The 20287-nt window shown below is 36.8% G+C and overlaps 2 protein-coding genes across 2 annotated transcripts in view; one reads left to right on the forward strand and one right to left on the reverse strand.

Moving 5' to 3' along the window:
- Positions 1 to 4167, reverse strand: part of LOC110457923 (ribonuclease P protein subunit p25-like protein) — a 13594-nt gene extending 9427 nt beyond the window's left edge. The window contains exon 1 of the mRNA XM_021509395.1: positions 4070 to 4167. The gene's annotated coding sequence lies outside the window, so the exon portion shown is untranslated. The remainder of the gene's footprint in view (positions 1 to 4069) is intronic.
- Positions 4168 to 5250: 1083 nt separating this feature from the next.
- LOC110457917 (polypeptide N-acetylgalactosaminyltransferase 5-like) lies at positions 5251 to 19946 on the forward strand. The gene is made up of 11 exons (XM_021509380.1): positions 5251 to 5336; positions 9912 to 10405; positions 11442 to 11595; positions 13094 to 13260; positions 14018 to 14182; positions 15403 to 15619; positions 17038 to 17155; positions 17459 to 17641; positions 18680 to 18817; positions 19148 to 19249; positions 19803 to 19946. The coding sequence occupies exons 1-11, from the start codon at positions 5296 to 5298 to the stop codon at positions 19944 to 19946; spliced, it is 1923 nt and encodes a 640-aa protein (XP_021365055.1). The 5' UTR covers positions 5251 to 5295.
- The last annotated feature ends 341 nt before the right edge of the window (positions 19947 to 20287 follow it).

A 20287-nucleotide genomic window follows, 5' to 3' on the forward strand; every position in this document is an offset into this window, starting at 1 on the left:
TTGCCCTCCCGGGGGGGGGGGGGGGTTGGAGTCGTCTATTCTATTCTTTCCTTATCTTATAATTTAATTTGGAGACGACTCCTTGGTCCGAAATGGTTTATCGCGCCGGATGATGTAGCTTTGGTTGTTGATTCTTACTAATGTATTTGTGTCGTTGAGGGGATTCGAAATTGGCCAATGTGGCTTATATTAATGTATATATGTACATAAAAAATAAAATTATTTGTTTATTTTTAAAGTGTATTTATTGCATATATTCCTGTTCTTATAGGGAGGTATATATATTATATTTGTTATGTACCTCGGGTCTCTGACTGCCGGTTGTGCCCGACAGTAGAGAAACGTCTCTGCTTCCGTTAGGTACAGTACTTTGTTTCCTTGTCAGGCTTGGCCGGAGTTTGAGATTATCCGAGGGGCCCTATGATGTATGTGGATTTTTACCATTAGTTCTTTGGTGTATGTCTATTTAAAAAAGAGAGAGAACAAAAAATAAAAAATAAAAAGAATTAATTGTTAGTAGCTGATCATATGGGGTTCTATAAGTTGTTGGGCTTATAATATACATGTATGTGTCTTATTGTAATTTTTATTATATAGGGATGGGGAGTTCACCGATCTTATCCTATCATGGCGTTGGCGTACCGTATCCAGGCTGTCCTTTACTTATATCCTACTCTATTTTGTGTTTTGTTTTGTTCCTATATTTTGGAAGCCCTTCGAATCGTTGAAATGAATGTAATCTAATCTATCCTCTGTGTCGGCATTAACGCGCCTACTCTTTCGACACTACACAGAGGGATTTTTTACGTGCAGGTTGGACCCTCCTACACGGGACACCGTTTATAGTCCCCTCCGCCGGACTGTGTGTTGTTGGTGAGTGGTTAGTATCATGCAGGTGCTAGTTAATCTTTTTTTGGCGTCCATTCTTGTAACCGTTTCCAGTCTTTGCACTTTGTGGAAAACTTTTCTTCAGTACCAGTGTTCTCTTTCATATAAAACTTTCCTTTAACTTTCGTCTGTAACTGTTCGCTGTTCTGACTTTTATAATTAGTTTGTGAGTATTAGTATAAGATAGTTGTTGGAGATGGGAAGGGAAAGGTAGGTGCGACGAATTGTGCTTTGGTGAGAGTTATCAGTAGGTAGAGGAGAGTTGGGTAGATGCAGGTATGGTGAAGTGTGTGTGTGTGTGGGGGGGGGGGGGGGGGGGGGTTGTCGGGTTTGTGCATTGGTTTTTATATAGAGTTATATTAGTGCATGTATAGTTAGGAGATCAGGAGTTGATGAGGGGATGTGGATACTGAGCCTGATTGATTTGAGGTTGGTGATAATTATTAGTATATAAAGGAGGTTTGGATAAAAGCGGGGGGGGGTATTAGGGATGGTCCATATGTTTTCTTTGTAAATAGATTCTTACAGTCTTTATAATTTCATAAAAGTGTTTTTAATTAGATGTATTGTGTGGCTCAATGGTCGAGAGTAGGGGTTGTTTTGAGGTTTTTCAGGTTCTAATGGGTATTGTATTGAAATTTAGGTTATTGATAAAGTCGGGGGGGTTTTCAGAGAGCTATAAGCTAAGTTGACGCGGGTATGAGGAGAAGGCCAGCTGTGCTTTTGGACTTATAAACTGTTAGGTAAGGATTTTTTGGAATAATTAAATCTGAGTTGATACAACAAGATTTAATTATTTTTCAACAAACATGGGGTTGTTACAATATTTGAACCAAAATTATCAATAACATTAAAAAACAAAATAAATAAATTTCAAAATGAAACTGAGACTATAATACAACTATATCTATAGAGTTCTAATCTTTGGATAGACAGAAGATGGCTGTAACGTCTTTGTTCCGACCTCAGGCGGGGAGTTCCGATCAATAGATCTGTTCGCTTACCCAGCAGCGATCCCAAGTCTTTTCTAAAGATAAACGAATTTTCCCTTTTTCTAGTCCTCAAGTATAACTCTGCTTCCATGAACTGTTTAAAGATTCATGCATTTAAGTCCTCTTGTCCCATCGGGGTGACTTAAGCTAAGTTGACGCGGGTATGAGGAGAAGGCCAGCTGTGCTTTTGGACTTATAAACTGTTAGGTAAGGATTTTTTGGAATAATTAAATCTGAGTTGATACAACGAGATTTAATTATTTATCAACAAAACATGGGGTAGTTACAATATTTGAAATAAAATTATCAATAACATTAAAAGAACGAAATAAAACTGAGACTATAATACAACTATATTTATAGAGTTCTAATCTTTGGATAGACAGAAGATGGCTGTAACGTCTTTGTTCCGACCTCAAGCTGGGAGTTCCGATCAATAGATCTGTTCGCCTACCCAGCAGCGATCCCAAGTCTTTTCTAAAGATAAACGAATTCTCCCTTTTTCTTGTCCTCAAGTATAACTCTGCTTCCATGAACTGTTTAAAGATTCATGCATTTAAGTCCTCTTGTCCCATCGGCGTGACTTAAACTAAGTTGACGCGGGTATGAGGAGAAGGCCAGCTGTGCTTCTGTACTTATAAAACGTTAGGTAGGGAATTTTAGGAATAATTAAATCTGAGTTGATACAACGAGATTTAATTATTTCTCAACAAACATGGGGTAGTTACAATATTTGAGTTGAAATACGATCATACAGTGCCTTATATATAGGCTTATTTTATGTTTACCACAGTGCATTTCAAACTATACTGATTTTGATATAGAGGAAGTCATGCACTAAATAACCACGGACTTAGAATCTAATTCCGTGAAATAACACAGCTGCTGCAAAATTATTCGGACAAGGGCATCTTACTTGTTTACACATGTGTACGCTACGCTCGGAATGTTTTTGTCATATACTTTAATTATCATTTTTAACTGAATATTTCAGAATTATTTATTAAGACAAACTATTCAAAAATAGCAAAAAAAGAAGTTTAGATATGTCAAGGTAAATAGCTCAGTAAAAGAACTAAAATTCTTTTCACGGGCCTGTGTGTTTTTGATGTGGTATCGATCCTTAGAAATTGTCCAGGTCTAACCAAATTACTGGTAGATTCCGTCGGATATACTGACTTTACAGATGTCCTGGTTAAATGACACTGGTACAATATGTAATTCATCCCAGTAATTCTATAACCCCTTTCTGGATACAAGATAAGAAGATGCATACCATAAAACATTAGCACTGTAGTGCTATTCTTACGACAAACATAATGTATAATTTAGCACTGATCTAATTTCTTTCACTACTATATACCTGTCGTCCACCCAGAAGTTCACAACGGAAGAAAAATGGTCAATCATAAAAACTAAACTAAATAGTATTATCCAATTACATGTTCCAACAAAAATGACCAAATCAAAGGATAACCTGCCCTGGATAAATAAAAATATAAAAAGATTTATCAGAAAACGTGACAAACTTTATAAGAAAATTAAGAGCACTTCCTTGGCACACCAATCAAAACTACATCAGAAAATGAAACTTATTAAAACAGAAATTCAAAGAAAAATACGGCAAAGTTATTGGGCTTATGTGGAATCGATTGTTATCGATGACTCTGAAAATATCGACAAGGCCAAACCAAGTAAACAACTCTGGTCCTTTGTTAAAAAAACAAAAATTTGAAAATTTTGGGGTATCACCACTCAAGGTCGATGGCATAACATACTCTGACCCTAAATCCCAAGCAGAAACACTAAACAGACCACTCCACTCTGTCTTTACCAACCCAGTCCCACTCAACCTATCTCATCTCTGTGAACTTGACCTCTATTCCTCACAAAAGCCTGCAAACTACATGTCAGACATCAATATCACAATTCCAGGTGTTTCTAAACTTCTCAAAAACCGGGACCCCAAGAAACCCACAGGACCTGATAAAATTTCTCCAAATTTCCTTAAACATGTCTATGTTGAAATAGATCTCTGTAACTGTTCCCTCTCAAGCGGTGTAGCTCCCTCAGACTGGAAAACTGCCATTGTAGCCCCTGTATTTAAAAAGGGACCAAAAAACCAACCGCAAAATTACCGTCTTATCTCGCTAACCTGCATCCTCAGTAAATTGATGGAATGTCCTTACCAGAAGCATCATGACTCACGCCGACAACTATACTCTTCTCAGCCCTCTTCAGCATGGTTTTCGCTCCAAACGTAACTGCGAAACACAACTTCTTGCTTTTACCTCAGACATCTATAATAATCTAGCACTAGGTCATCAAACAGATGTAGCAGTTATAAAGGCTCAGTGTGCGCCACCTAGTGGACGAAACGATACACCAAGCGAATCACACGGCAGTGTAACGGTAACATTAAATGGTTTTGAAGTCAGATGTCGCTCCTCTATAATCTTCATAGAAATAATGTATTAGCCTAGCGATTGGTCAATTATTTTACCAGTATAATAACATTGAACTTGTTCAAAAATAGGAAAAGTGTGAAATCTAAATTTTAATTACTACAACAAATCTTCATCTCTGATAAAATACAATTTGATTTCTACCATGTATTCATGGTTTAAGCCAACCGTGACGACCAGGATAAATTATATGTGATGTATAAACTGACAGAAACCGAAAATTATTTTCTGGTATGAAACGTTTTACACCATAGCTTCTTAAATAGCCCGTATTGTTGAAAAGTATAAAAGTAGGATGCAATTGATCTAGCGTGTATTGTATCAATTAGTTATTGTCCATTGCTGAAGGAAAGACGTAAAAAATATGTAGATATAAATTGCTATCGGTGTTTCTCGTCTTAACATAGTGTTGAAACACGATTGTGATATGTGTACAATGTCGTCAGTAATGACGGATGTGACCAAAATCAATCCGATCTAGAGATACCCTGTATTGTTATGCGCTCGTCATACGGTTGGGGACAGCTGTTACCCAGCAAGATAAGATGGTACAAACTTCTAATAAGATGCACATGTGGCAGTAGATTTATTGACAGGACCAGCCACGCGTCATACATTTTATTACTTGTCTAAATCAATCACTGTATGGAATCTACTTGAAAATAAATGAACTTACAGTATATGATAATACGTAGCTGAGGAAAAAACTAAGATTAAGGAGGATTTATCAGACAAGTCCTCGTTATGTAAGTATAACGCTAATTGACGTTAAAATCTAAAGAAATTATGTCTTCAGATGTGTATTGCTGGTAAAACTACAATGTACTTTAAAAAATGCGTTTATTTATATCAGTATAAAGATCGACCGAGACAACACATGTATTGGACACATGACACTAAGGGTGGTTGGCACAACTGTTAAAACAAACCACTTTTTATATCAGTACAAAATGATAAGAGCAAACACGTTTTTGAAACATTTAGACATTAGGTGATTATTTAATGTTATATTATTTGATGCCTCTCGTTTTCTATGTGATGCCAGCTTTTGTCTATAGGGAGGCAGTGGCGTAGCAAATCCTTGTCCGGAGTGTATGCTTATAACATAGCCAGAAAAAGATTCTACTAGGCCCTAGAGGCAATCTCCCGTGTTCTGAGAACAAATTTTAGTCCGATTATTAACAAGTAAAAGTTTAACATGCTAATTATAAGACTAAAAGTTGCGTCGAACTAGAATTTTCAAGAGGTCTTTTTATTTAGTTTTTCATTTTTTTTATGATTGATATGGACGGTCCATATTAATCATAAAAGTCGAAGTTAATAAAAATATATGATTGAAAAATATCTTCTTAAAAATTTAAGTGTATGCTTGCAAACTACGCCACTATTGTGTCTAAGGTAGTAGATTTTGTCTGTGAGAGGTAAGACATTTTAATTGCTTGATACACTATGTTCATTGGTAAACGTTCTTAGCCTCAAACATAAGCTTCGTCTGTGAGATGGTATCATGCAATGTACGTTATAAGATGAGTCCAATCGCCTGTAAGATGGTGGGTTTCGGTCGTAACATTGTAAGATGGTGGGTTTCGGTCGTGACATTGTAAGATGGTGGGTTTCGGTCGTAACTTTGTAAGATGGTGGGGTTCGGTCGTAACATTGTAAGATGGTGGGATTTGGTCGTAACATTGTAAGATGGTGGGTTTCGGACGTAACATTGTAAGATGGTGGGTTTCGGTCATAACATTGTAAGATGGTGGGTTTCGGTCGTATCATTGTAAGATGTGGGTTTCGGTCGTAACATTGTAAGATGGTGGGGTTCGGTTGTAACATTGTAAGATGTGGGTTTCGGTCGTAACATTGTAAGATGGTGGGTTTCGGTCGTCACATTGTAAGATGGTGGGTTTCGGTCGTAACCTTGTAAGATGGTGGGTTTCGGTCGTAACATTGCAAGATGGTGTACTGACTTTGTGACACGAGCTCGAGATGTTAGTCTTCTTTTCCGTTTGATGTTAGTTTGTGTCCTGTGATGTTATATTGTGTCACGGAGGTGTTAGATTGTGTCCCTGTGGTGTTATATTGTGTCTCTGAGGTGTAAGATTGTGTCCATGAGGTGTTAGATTGTGTCCCTGTGGTGTTATATTGTGTCCCTGAGGTGTTAGATTGTGTCCCAGAAGGGTTAGATTGTGTCCCTGTGGTGTTAGATTGTGTCCCTGTGGTGTTAGATTGTGTCCCTGTGGTGTTAGATTGTGTCCCTGAATGGTTAGATTGTGTCCCTGAGGTGTTAGATTGTGGTGTTATATTGTGTCCCTGAGGTGTAAGATTGTGTCCATGAGGGGTTAGATTGTGTCCCTGTGGTGTTATATTGTGTCCCTGAGGTGTTAGATTGTGTCCCTGAAGGGTTAGATTGTGTCCCTGAATGGTTAGATTGTGTCCCTGAGGTGTTAGATTGTGTCCATGAGGTGTTAGATTATGTCCCTGAAGTGTGATATTGTGTCCCGGTCATAACATTGTAAGATGGTGGGTTTCGGTCGTAACATTGTAAGATGGTGTACTGACTTTGTGACACGAGCTCGAGATGTTAGTCTTCTTTTCTGTTTGATGTTAGTTTGTGTCCTGTGATGTTATATTGTGTCCCGGAGGTGTTAGATTGTGTCCCTGTGGTGTTATATTGTGTCCCTGAGGTGTAAGATTGTGTCCATGAGGTGTTAGATTGTGTCCCTGTGGTGTTATATTGTGTCCCTGAGGTGTAAGATTGTGTCCCTGAGGTGTTAGATTGTGTCCCTGAGGTGTTAGATTGTGTCCATGAGGTGTTAGATTATGTCCCTGAAGTGTGATATTGTGTCCCTGGGGTGTTAGAATGTGTCCCTGAATGGTTAGATTGTGTCGCTGAGGTGTTAGATTGTGTCCCTGAAGGGTTAGATTGTGTCCATTAGGTGTTAGAATGTGTCCCTGAAGGGTTAGATTGTGTCCCTGAGGTGTTAGATTGTGTCCCTGAGGTGTTAGATTGTGTCCCTGAGGTGTTAGATTGTGTCCCTGAGGTGTTAGATTGTGTCCCTGAGGTGTTAGATTGTGTCCCTGAGGTGTTAGATTGTGTCCCTGAGGTGTTAGATTGTGTCCCTGAGGTGTTAGATTGTGTCCCTGAGGTGTTAGATTGTGTCCCTGAGGTGTTAGATTGTGTCCCTGAGGTGTTAGATTGTGTCCCTGAGGTGTTAGATTGTGTCCCTGAGGTGTTAGATTGTGTCCCTGAGGTGTTAGATTGTGTCCCTGAGGTGTTAGATTGTGTCCCTGAGGTGTTAGATTGTGTCCCTGAGGTGTTAGATTGTGTCCCTGAGGTGTTAGATTGTGTCCCTGAGGTGTTAGATTGTGTCCCTGAGGTGTTAGATTGTGTCCCTGAGGTGTTAGATTGTGTCCCTGAGGTGTTAGATTGTGTCCCTGAGGTGTTAGATTGTGTCCCTGAGGTGTTAGATTGTGTCCTTGAAGGGTTAGATTGTGTCCCTGAGGTGTTAGATTGTGTCCCTGAAGGGTTATATTGTGTCCCTGAGGTGTTAGATTGTTTCCCTGAAGGGTTAGATTGTGTCCATTAGGTGTTAGAATGTGTCCCTGAAGGGTTAGATTGTGTCCATGAGGTGTTAGATTGTGTCCCTGAAGGGTTAGATTGTGTCCCTGAGGTGTTAGATTGTGTCCCTGAGGTGTTAGATTGTGTCCCTGAGGTGTTAGATTGTGTCCCTGAGGTGTTAGATTGTGTCCCTGAAGGGTTAGATTGTGTCCCTGAGGTGTTAGATTGTGTCCCAGAAGGGTTAGATTGTGTCCCTGTATGGTTAGATTGTGTCCCGGAAGGGTTAGATTGTGTCCCTGTGGGGTTAGATTGTGTCCCTGTGTTGTTAGATTGTGTCCCGGAAGGGTAAGATTGTGTCCCTGAGGGGTTAGATTGTGTCCCGGAAGGGTTAGATTGGGTCCCTGAGGTGTTAGATTGTGTCCCTGAGGTGTTAGACTGTGTCCCGGAAGGGTTAGATTGTGTCCCCGAGGTGTTAGATTATGTCCCTGAAGTGTGATATTGTGTCCCTGTGGTGTTAGATTGTGTCCCTGTGTTGTTAGATTGTGTCCCGGAAGGGTAAGATTGTGTCCCTGAAGGGTTAGATTGTGTCCCTGAGGTGTTAGATTGTGTCCCAGAAGGGTTAATTTGTGTCCCCGAGGTGTTAGATTATGTCCCTGAAGTGTGATATTGTGTCCCTGTGGTGGTAGATTGTGTCCCTGTGTTGTTAGATTGTGTCCCGGAAGGGTAAGATTGTGTCCCTGAAGGGGTAGATTGTGTCCCTGTGGTGTTAGATTGTGTCCCGGAGGTGTTAGATTGTGTCCCTGAAGGGTTAGATTGTGTCCCCGAGGTGTTAGATTGTGTCCCTGTGGTGTTGATTGTGTCCCGGAAGGGTTAGATTGTGTCCCTGAAGGGTTAGATTGTGTCCCGGAAGGGTTAGATTGTGTCCCCGAGGTGTTAGATTGTGTCCCTGTGGTGTTAGATTGTGTCCCGGAAGGGTTAGATTGTGTCCCCGAGGTGTTAGATTGTGTCCCTGTGGTGTTGATTGTGTCCCGGAAGGGTTAGATTGTGTCCCTGAAGGGTTAGATTGTGTCCCTGGGGTGTTAGATTGTGTCCCGGAAGGGTTAGATTGTGTCCCTGAAGGGTTAGATTGTGTCCCTGTGGTGTTAGATTGTGTCCCTGAAGGGTTAGATTGTGTCCCTGAGGGGTTAGATTGTGTCCCGGAAGGGTTAGATTGTGTCCCCGAGGTGTTAGATTGTGTCCCTGTGGTGTTAGATTGTGTCCCTGAAGGGTTATATTGTGTCCCTGAGGTGTTAGATTGTGTCCGTGAGGTGTTAGATTGCAATTGTGTCCCTGAAGGGTTAGATTTGTCTATGTAAAATTAGTCTCTTGTATGGTATTTCAGTATTGAAATGTAAAGCTGAAGGCTTTGTCAATATGTGTTTTCATGAGAAATGTAACGGCAATCAATAAAAAAAACTGTCTACAATTACATGTTTACGAGTCATATGTTAACTTCAGGTATCCAAGACATTTAGTAGCTTGTCAATAATCTTCCATATACAATGTAATTAACAAAGAAGGGGGATGGGACGAAACACGGTTTTCTGATTTTATTTTCCTTTGGGTCGAGGCATGCCGATTTGTGTTCGGTAGGGTTATAACTAACAGATCAAGACAATGTATTATAATGTAGGTATCAGGTTAAAGGATTATCAGTATGTGTGATGAGTTAAACGACTTCCTTCTGCTGCTCACAGATTTCATGTTCAAGTCTTGAGGCGTTAACATATACAAGTAGTGTGTGTTTCAGGAGGCAACCGTGACACAGTAGTGGATACATACCAAAGTAAAACAACACCTGGCCTTATTCTCTTTGTACTTGTCCAGGTACTCAAGTCAATATTTCCTTTGTTCATATGTTGCTGTAGTTATATTGATTTCGAGTTCAAATTGCGGTTTTGTCGATATTGTCTCACCGCCAAGGGAGTGAAACAATCTATTAGTCTTAATGAGAATATACTGTACTTTCAGAAAATCAAGGATGTCTCGAATGTATGTGAAGAAGCGCATACTCAAAGTTTGTATGGTGTTTTCCTTTCTGTGGTTTGTCTGGTTTTTTGTTTATCGTGATGGACTTGGAGACGTTGCTGACAATAATAACATACCCAAATTTCAAATAGAAATGGAACAATCAAATAAACTAGGCGTTAACAAATTAGAAAACCACAAACAATCCAAAAACTTAAAACAAGGTCCTTTACAGCCACAACCTTTGAATTTAAACATGGATAATAAAGCACGTGCTGCCGCAAACACTCTGCCTCAGCAACCAAGAGAGGATGCCAAACATGCTAACCCGAACCAAAACGCTGACGCGAAAGCAGAAGAAATCGTTCCAGGTATTGAAAACATAGAAAAGGTAGATGAGGAAAAACAGGAAGAAATTCCGAATGGGAATGTCAATATAAATGTTGGAGAGGATAGGAAAGCTATGAATAAACCAAAGGATATACCCACCGGACCTGGTAAGTGGTTCCTCCTTTTGTTTTTCCTTTTTTTCAAAGCAGGCATATGAGCTTCATACAAAATGTTCATCTTTTAATCTCAAACAACAGTAACTTATTCATATAACTAATCAATGTTTCTTATGATAAAACAGTGTGTTAAAATACGATTACATACTAATTGTTAGCTTGTATCGTTTGATTCATTCGCATACAACATGTATCTACCTGTCTTCCAAATTACTACCAAAAGCGATATTATTCATTTTCAAGCTATTTTTTCTGTATGTTACGGAGAAATTGTAAAGTGAAAAATAACATTATTGTATGATCGTATTTGCTTAAGTAGTGTTCTGACCATTGAATAAATTTGATAATTTATCGAAAAATATTATAAAAGCCCTCTGACTATAGATGTCGTGTATCTACATTTAATATATAGAGGATTTTGCATAAGTGTCTATGTTATGTTGCATTTATTAAATGAGTTTAATAATGTGATCTTTCACGAGCCTTAAGGCGAGGTTAATAAAGCCAATATGACATGGATACGAATCTAAGATTTATCACATACCATTCATAATTTCAACAGACTATATTGGGTAAAACTCAAAGTACTCCGATCAGTCCTTCCGCACGGTGCAAAATAGTTCCAGATTGTTTCTATTCCTGTCACAATGAACAGTTTTAAATGCAATAAATATAACAATAATGACAAAATAAGCATTTCAAATTTATTCAAAATAACAGTAAATTTATCACGTGGTAAATGCTGTGGCCGTATGACATAGTGAAATGGATCAGTAATGTTATAAAGTTATATATCTGTATGTGATAATAAAGTTATATATCTGTATGTGATAATAAAGTTATATATCTGTATGTGATAATAAAGTTAGCAGACAAATGAGTATGTTTATAACGGCTTAATACAAATAGTATGATATACTGCATCATTTATGTCGTAATGTTGTTATGTTAATTCGGAGGTAGAAAGTAAAGCTGACTATGGTAGTGTAGAAATTGATGCTGCTTCTTTATCTTTTCTCTGTTAAAGGTGAGTTAGGGGAAGGCGTTCACATTGACGTCAAGTCACTGACACCTGAGGAAAAGGGAAGATATGATAGAGGATGGAAAGAAAACGCCTTTAACGAGTATGTCAGTGATATGATCTCGTTAGACAGATCAATAGAGGATAGCCGAGATCCCGAGTGAGTTGAAGCCAAAGTTGTAGTATCCGGTAATGATATGTATCAGTCCGCTAAAACTGACCATAATCGCAGGTTCAAAAGTTCTGATCGGTCGCCTGTTATGGTCAGCTATCGACTGCTCTTTAAAATGCGGGGATTGTCGTCGAAATCTGGCGACAGCGATTCTGAGAGTTATACATGTTTGTCAGAGAAAATAATCATACCTTTATTTCAGTTGATTCTTTTCTCACTCACTCGACTAGATGTCATGTCCGTACTCGATACAATATGGACTCTTCATCGTTTTATTAAATTGAAGTTCTTTCGACTGCTCACATCGACAGCCATTTTGCCTTCGACAATATGGCGCACTAGCCAATCAAAATTATGGCTCTAAAGACTTTACCCAAAATATATTAACAATGTCAGCTCAGTTAAGTAAGTAAATGATTGATAAAAATCCATTTGCATTTGATTTTTTCTTGCTTTTTGATCAATTTTGATCAAATGTAAACATTGGTTACGCAGTGATCTTTTAGCAGACACAAACTAATAAGCTCGTTTGATTGATATACATTTATCACAATAATAAGTAATATAAAAATTACTCTGATATTCCTAGCATTTGTCAGCATCATATTACGAAAACAACTCGATTGCGAGGAAAAGGTAAACTGGTACACGTGTTTTTGTTGTTAACAAGTCGATTTGACGGAAGTAATTCTGATTGGCCAATACATATTGATGTACGCAAAATGGCTGTCGATGTGAGCAGTCGAAAGCACTTCAATCCAATTAAACGATGTAGAGTCCATATTGTATCGAGTACGGACATGACATCTAGTCAAGTGAGTGAGAAAAGAATCAACTGAAATAAAGGTATGATTATTTTCTCTGACAAACATGTATAACTCTCACAATCGCTGTTGCCAGATTTCGACGACAATCCCCGCATTTTAAAGAGCAGTGGATGGCTGACAATAAACAGGCGACCGATCCGAATTTTTGAGCCTGCGATTATGGTCAGTTTTAGCGGACTAGATATGTATATAACCTTATTTTTTAACTAAGTGTTAATTTTCCTTGAGCCTTACTTAATTAACATTATACAATATCTCACTAGCACCTAGGTATCACCAATATATGCTTTCGTTTGTACTGATCAAATGTGCAAATGCATAACAACTGAAAAATATCCCTTTCATTGATAACCTTATATTAATATTGTATATTCCGTCTTTGCATATTGCAGAGTTATCTTCTCTTGGGAACAGGTATTGATTGTTATGTTACTTGTTTGTGAGAGAAACGTCATCAATTTTTGAGAAAACGACGTAATTTTCTCACACATACCAATGACGTAACAATCAATACCTGCTCCCAAGAGAAGATAACTCTGGAATACGCAATGACGGAAAAGTTAGTCCGCAAACCATTTAAACTATACCTGAATAAATCATTGATTACTTTTTAATTGTTAATGTTATGTAATCATCAATATTCTTGTTCGTCTTTTCAGGTGTAAAACAATGGTGTATAGCGACAATCTGCCAGACGCCAGTGTCATTGTTACATTTCACAACGAGGCTTGGTCCGTGTTGCTTAGGAGTGTACATAGTATTATAAACCGAACCCCTCCGGAATTATTAAAGGAAGTTATCCTAGTGGATGATTTCTCTGATAGGCGTGAGTAAAATAATGACGTCATCGACGTTTATTTGGGAAACAAAAATGAAATCAAAAATAGGATATGTTACCTAGAAACTGGTATTTCTACACGAATTTCATTGCATTAGTATCTAAGCATATCATTCCTATTCCAGCCAATATATATATATATAATATATCAATTCTATCTTCTTGTAATAAGATGTATATGTACATGTAACTGTTCTGTTTCATTGTGTCTTGAAAAAGGAGCGGATCGCTCCGAAAATTTGACAACCTAAACTTGTCCACACTGTTGGAATTATTTCTTTGCCCCATATATATATATATATCGGTAAGTGTGGTCTGTAGTTATTTTTTTACTCAACACATCAGATCCAAAATATAGTGTGAAATGTTGATAACAACACGCATCCCTTAATTTTCTATTGAATTAATAAAGATGAAAACCTATCTTAAGTGAAAATCAGAGTGACTGTTCGGATTATACAATATTTCATAAGCAAAATGATCAATGGACATCGGAATTCCTTATCATCCTTTATCACTTTTTTTGACTTTATACCGGGAAATGTTGGCCGAATTTTAACCTCAATAATGAGGGCGAATTTATCACGACTGCAAACATAATTACGCCACAGTCTTTAAATTGTCATAACGGTTGATGGGCGAAATAAATGCTAAACAAAATATAGATTTCATCAGTGAAAAGAGCGATATTTTCCCTGTATACAGTATGTAAACGTATTGATTTAATGACATGTTATGTTTTAAGCACATTTACATGCCCCACTGGAGGAGTATATGAGTCGGTATGAGAAGGTGAAGATAGTGAGAGCAAGCAAAAGGGAGGGGCTTATCAGAACGAGGCTGCTAGGATATGATGTCGCCAACGGGACTGTGCTTGTTTTTCTTGATTCTCACATAGAGTGTGCAGAAGGTACGTAATAAAGCCAGCTGAAATGGAACACCTGTCGGCTAAAACAATTACTTGATGATTTTGATAAAAACCTACATCATTTATCTAAAATACCGTAAAAAGAATACACAGACAATCATGGTGTCACATATTATTTGTGCATGGTTTTCAACAAAATATAGCCAATTCATGCATAAAAAAGTTCTACAACGCAAGGGTGAATTTGTATGGTGTCACATTGTGTCTGTGTAAGGTGTTACATACTGTCTGTGTAGGGTGTCACATTGTGTCTGTGTATGGTGTCACATTGTGTCTGTGTATGGTGTCACACTATGTCTGTGTATGGTGTCACATTGTGTCTGTGTATGGTGTCACATTTTGTTTGTGTATGGCGCCATATTTTGTTTGTGTATGGTGTCAGATTTTGAATGTGTATTGTGTCAGATATTGTCTGTCTATGGTGCTACATTTTGTTTGTGTAGTGTATGGTGTGCATATTGTCTGCCTATGGTGTGACATTTTATCTGTATATTGCATCACCTTTCTTCTGTGTGTATTTTCACATTTTGTCTGTGCAGGATGTCACAGTTTGTCTGCGTATGGTGTTACATACTGTCTGTGAATGGTGTCACATACTATCTGTGTATGATGTCACATTATGACTGTGTATGGTGTCACATATTGTCTGTGAATGGTGTCACATATTATCTGTGTCACGTTTGTCTTTGTAGTGTATGGTGTGGCATATTGTCTGTATATGGTATCAGATTGTGAATGTGTATGGTGTCACATATTGTCTGTGTATGGTGGCACATATTGTCTGTGAATGGTGCTACATTTTGTTTGTGTAGTGTATGGTGTGGCTTATTGTCTGTCTATGGTGTCACATTTTGTCTGTATATTGTTTCACCTTTCTTCTGTATGTGTTTTCACATTTTGTCTATACAGGTCGTCACATATTGCCTGTAATTGGTGTTTCATTGTGTATGTTGGTTTGTGTAGGGTGCTATATATTGTTTGAGTAGGGTGTCACATTTTGTCTTTGTAGGGTGTCTGTCACATGTTGTCTCCATGTGGTATTACTTTGTCACATTTTTCCTCTTCATGTTCATTGATGAAATGCAATTTTGTCTAATATTATGTAGGAATACTGATACACTATACACTGTATCTTTGTCTAATATTATGTAGGAATACTGATACACTTTACACTATATCGTTGTGAATATTCATGACAACAGGTTGGATACAGCCACTGCTAGATCCCATCGCACGTGACAAGACCACGTCAGTCACACCAGTAATTGGTGTCATTGATTTCACAACATTCCGCTTCAAATTGGCGAAGGCTAAAGACGTACAAGTGGGTGGTTTTGATTGGGCGCTGACGTTTAATTGGCACGTCATACCAGAGTCTGAAAGAGCACGTCGCAATTTCAAAGACTACTTAGTAGCAAGGTACCTATTGTTTGTCTGTACCTGTAGCGCACAAGACTTATGAACTTAGGGTTCAAGGATAATGTTTGAATTATATGTATATATCAGAAAATCAAGGAAGTTTATTGGATCTGAATAATATCCTAAAACAAATAAAAATTGTAACTAATAATAAGTAAGTGTTTTTCTGCCTCTTTTATTTAACACGTCAAACATTAAGGCACACTAATATCTATTATAAATTCGGTGACTTTGTTCAAAAGGAAAATTTTATTTTAAAATAGTACATTTAAAACAGATATGATATAAAAAAGAAAAGATAGACTACATAAACATGGAGAACCCTACAGTTTTTTTGTTTTATTTTATCACAGACAGTTTTGCATAAACAGCTCAGCGCTTCTGCATACCATCTGTGTGGTCCATAGTTAATAAGCAATACGTCATACATAATGATTATTCATTAAAACAGATGATGCATCTTTGGGAATGTTTTTCTGTTAAAAGTGTGTCTGAAATTGACTAGTGAAGCTATTTAAGAAAAGAAAAAAAAATGAAAATATTTATGAGGTTATTCCAACATTGGTTCTAGGACACATTTACCTTGAATCGCTAATCCAATGTTATTATGACCTCATAAATGGTTAAACAATATTATATTACTTACATTGACATTTTTAAATGCTTTTATGTTATCGTAAGCAAGTACAACATTTTTTCTTAATATAAACATGGGCGTAACACTGTAGAGAGAACATCGAGTTTTTCCGGGGAAATGTGAAACTCCGGGGAAATGTGAAACTACCAGGAAATGTGAACCCCCTGGGGAAATGTGAAACTCCGTTGGATTACCTTGCAACAACAAAAAAAAAAAAATGTAGGTCCATTTTCCAAAAAGATATTTATTTCAAGCAACTTTTTTATCTTTTATATTTAAATCAGCATTAAAACAATATTCTTACGATGCCTCACGGCGGACGGTAAACAAACTACGCCAGTTTTGCAAAATGCCGAAAGTCATTGTATTAATACACAATGTGATGAGGTTACATGTGCAATATACAGAATGTACAACACTATATGTTATCAAATTTTGAAATATGAACTGTTCTCCATATCTTGTTAGACTTTCTTTTTTAATTTCAGTTTTTGTTTTAAATATACAATTTAAAAATAACTTGTACGTTTGAATTGGTAGAATTAGAAATGAGTTCCTTGTGCAATTTCGGCTTTTCTTTTAGAACAAAGTCACCAAATTTATTATAGATACAATTGTGCCTTAATGTTAGATGTGTCAACTCATTCAGATTCAATACACCTCCTTGATTTTCTGATATATACATATAATAAAAGCGCATCTTTTCATCATACGCTCAATACTTTGAGCTCAAATATTAATAAGAATTATTTGTGTTCATCTTTTTGAATTTATTTGGCAGGTCTCCCACCATGGCAGGAGGGTTGTTCGCTATCAGTCGGGAATACTTCACACACCTAGGCACTTACGACGAGGGAATGAATATTTGGGGAGCAGAAAATCTGGAAATTTCATTTCGAGTAAGGTGTAAAAATCAAAACGAACGAGTGAAATGAAAACCCTGATGCAATTATTTTTGGTCTGTTAGTCAAACAATCATATTTGAAGCAATAAACACAAAAAGATCATTAAGAATGTTTAAATATTTCCTGGAACATAGTCTATGATTCGCCAACAATCTTAACTACTAGGACTCAAAAGAAAAGAGATTTTGTAACAAATGTTATTCCTATAATGCATGCATGCAGACAGACGGATAGGCATTTTCGTTCGTCAGTTAGACCATCAAGATGTGTTGTATTTCTCCCAATGTCTATTGTTAGATTTGGATGTGTGGAGGGACACTAGTTACTGCCCCTTGTTCACATGTTGGTCACATATTCCGGAAACGTTCTCCGTATACATGGCCAGGAAAAAATATTCTGCTCCGAAATAATCTTCGTTTGGCCGAGGTGTGGCTCGACGACTTCAAAACATACTACTACAGTCGGATATCCAAACAACAAGTAAGAAAATATTTATACTTAAGTTACAAAAATAAAGCCGAATCAAAGACTGGGGTTGTTGTTTGTATTAGTCACGCACGACTGTCATTGAAATAGCTTAAACGATTTTTGAAAACGAAACAAATATATATTGCCATTATTTGTACGGGAAATATTGGTTATTACTAACTCTGTCTGGCTCTTAGTATCGACTTATTGAATTTGTTTACATGCATGCTTTCTTCCTTCATATTTAACGTGATTTGGCACTCTGCTGGTGACTGAACGTACCCGTATAGCTCCAACAATAAAGCTAGAGGCAAATGGCCTCGTAGGTCTGTAGCAACGTGTTTACAAAATAATGTGAATCATATCGTAGGTCATTATATAGGTCAATCATAGGTCAATATATAGGTCACTAGAGTATCGCTGTCATAGTGTTAAGATCTAAACGGATGAAAATACTTACCTATGGTATTCCAAAATGTATGTATATATACAGCTTTAGGAACCCAAGCATATCAAAACCTTTATAACATAACAACTTTACACAATTTTGGTGCATCAAATTGAAAAGTGTTTCATGTAAAACATGAGTCAACCACTTTGTGATGAAAAACATTACTTGAAACACAAAGAAGGATGTATTTGTAAATTTAGTATGTCGATGCATTAAGCCAAAGCAAATAAATTGTTAAGCCTCCATCAAAATGAAAGCATCGAAACCCCTCAAGATTTATGAAAAAAATCATGTTCGTCATAATTTTGTTCCTTGAATGTCATTGCTTCATTTAATGTTCCCGTTTGTTTCGACAGGTCAACTTACTTAGGCTTCTTACATTATTCAAATTTTACGATATAAGCACTATGTAGAACTATGCAATACTGTTATACTTGTATGTGTAATGTATTTCCCCCTATCAAATTCCGATGAGATGATGTTGCCGACGATTTGTCCATATACCTTGTCCGTTTGCATACCATAACACACTGAGATGTTCATTTTTCCTATAAATTTTATATAATGTTATATAGTTATCGTTTTTTCTTCATAAACAGATGAACGAAACAAATTATGGAGACGTATCAGAGAGAAAAGACTTACGTAAACGTCTCAACTGCAAAAGTTTTGCTTGGTTTCTGAAAAACGTTTTCCCAGAAATGTACGTTCCAGGAAATTCGCTAGCATCCGGAGAGGTATTGTTTTGGATTTTCTTCACCTCCTGATCGGGGGATTTATGTCTCAACAAAAGTATCTATTTATAACATCCGTAAAACGTATCATTACCTCGCGAACGTAGAAAAATAATATAATATTTTGACTAAATACAATGTATTACATATATATTTAAATATCTATATGATTTGACTTTTTGATAAATACTTGTGTTAATTGTTGTCTGGGATTATCATTCATCTGTATGATTTTCTTGTTTGTCGGATGTACCATGTTTTGTATATTGTTCTTATTAGTAAATTGAGGGCATGTTATTTTTAATAGACTAATTTTAATGATATATTTTAAAGATACGGAACAAAGCAAAACCAGTCTGTTTGGATGGATTGGACAAAATTGAAGCTGACAATCATCTTAAAACGTATCCTTGTCATCAATTGGGCGGAAATCAGGTGATTGAGATGGTTCTAGTTATTAAAGTTAACATATGTAGACAGCTGGTAAAGTGATAGGAAATTAAATAATCTTTATTAAATAATAACTATCAGTATCAAAATAAAAGATCAGACGGTTGATTATTGACAATAAGTATTAAACATCTTTATTAACAACATCATTGCATAACTTTCTATAATATTTTCACTACTACCGAGCCCATTTGTAGACATCCTTTAATAACGAATACCAATGATATTTTTTTTTTATCTTTGATGATGTTAACACAATGACAAAGACCGTTAACTATTAAAGATAGGTAATTGTAACCTAAAGTAACAAAGAATTGTAACTTTCAATAATATTTATTTACATACGTTGACAAACTTACAAAGATTTGTAGCTTTAAATGATGCATATATAAGTGACGTTACCTTTATATATGTTGACGAAATAATGAAAACATTTATCATTAACAATGTATGATATGTTTATGTTTAAAAGTAATACTGAGTTGTGTTTTTTTTTTATAAGAACCTTTATAGTTACCCAGTTTAGTTTTTGTTTTAGTTCTGGCTTTACATGAATGACAATTCCTTTAGACGAGACGTTGTGTGTTTTGATTATCATACACTTAAGAAAGAGATACAACTTATGTCGTGTCACGGAATGCACGGAAACCAGGAATGGGAGTATAGAGAGGTGAGCACATAGTTAATTAGACCAATTGGTTTCCTGAAAAGTTTGTTTACGATGTTTCAGTATTATTTCTTAAATTTTTATGCTTGCTTGACAATATGGGTTTTGCCGATGTAAACATACACGGTTTGGAATATCAAACATAATTGTGAGCGTTATTTGGAGATATCAAATCAACATGTTGACAGTTTATTCTTTTGAACTTTACTACTTCATAAGAGGAGTTTAATCCACCAAGTGAATGACCGGGAATAAATCATCGTAGTGCAATAGTTATTTTGATGCTAGATTTATAGTAATAGACCGGTTCGGATGTAACAGTTGTGATGATGAAGTATCTAGTAATAGACCGGTTA

Source organism: Mizuhopecten yessoensis, unplaced genomic scaffold (genome assembly GCF_002113885.1).
Source record: "Mizuhopecten yessoensis strain PY_sf001 unplaced genomic scaffold, ASM211388v2 scaffold9371, whole genome shotgun sequence".
In the NCBI taxonomy this organism is placed as follows: domain Eukaryota; kingdom Metazoa; phylum Mollusca; class Bivalvia; order Pectinida; family Pectinidae; genus Mizuhopecten; species Mizuhopecten yessoensis.

Excerpts from the sequence above, each read along its gene's own strand:
- LOC110457917 (XM_021509380.1), top strand. The coding sequence starts at position 5,296 with ATGATAAGAGCAAACACGTTTTTGAAACATTTAGACATTAG. Across the intron at positions 10,406-11,441 it reads GGATATACCCACCGGACCTG|GTGAGTTAGGGGAAGGCGTT; the intron begins GTAAGTGGTTCC and ends TCTCTGTTAAAG. Across the intron at positions 11,596-13,093 it reads GAGGATAGCCGAGATCCCGA|GTGTAAAACAATGGTGTATA; the intron begins GTGAGTTGAAGC and ends TCGTCTTTTCAG.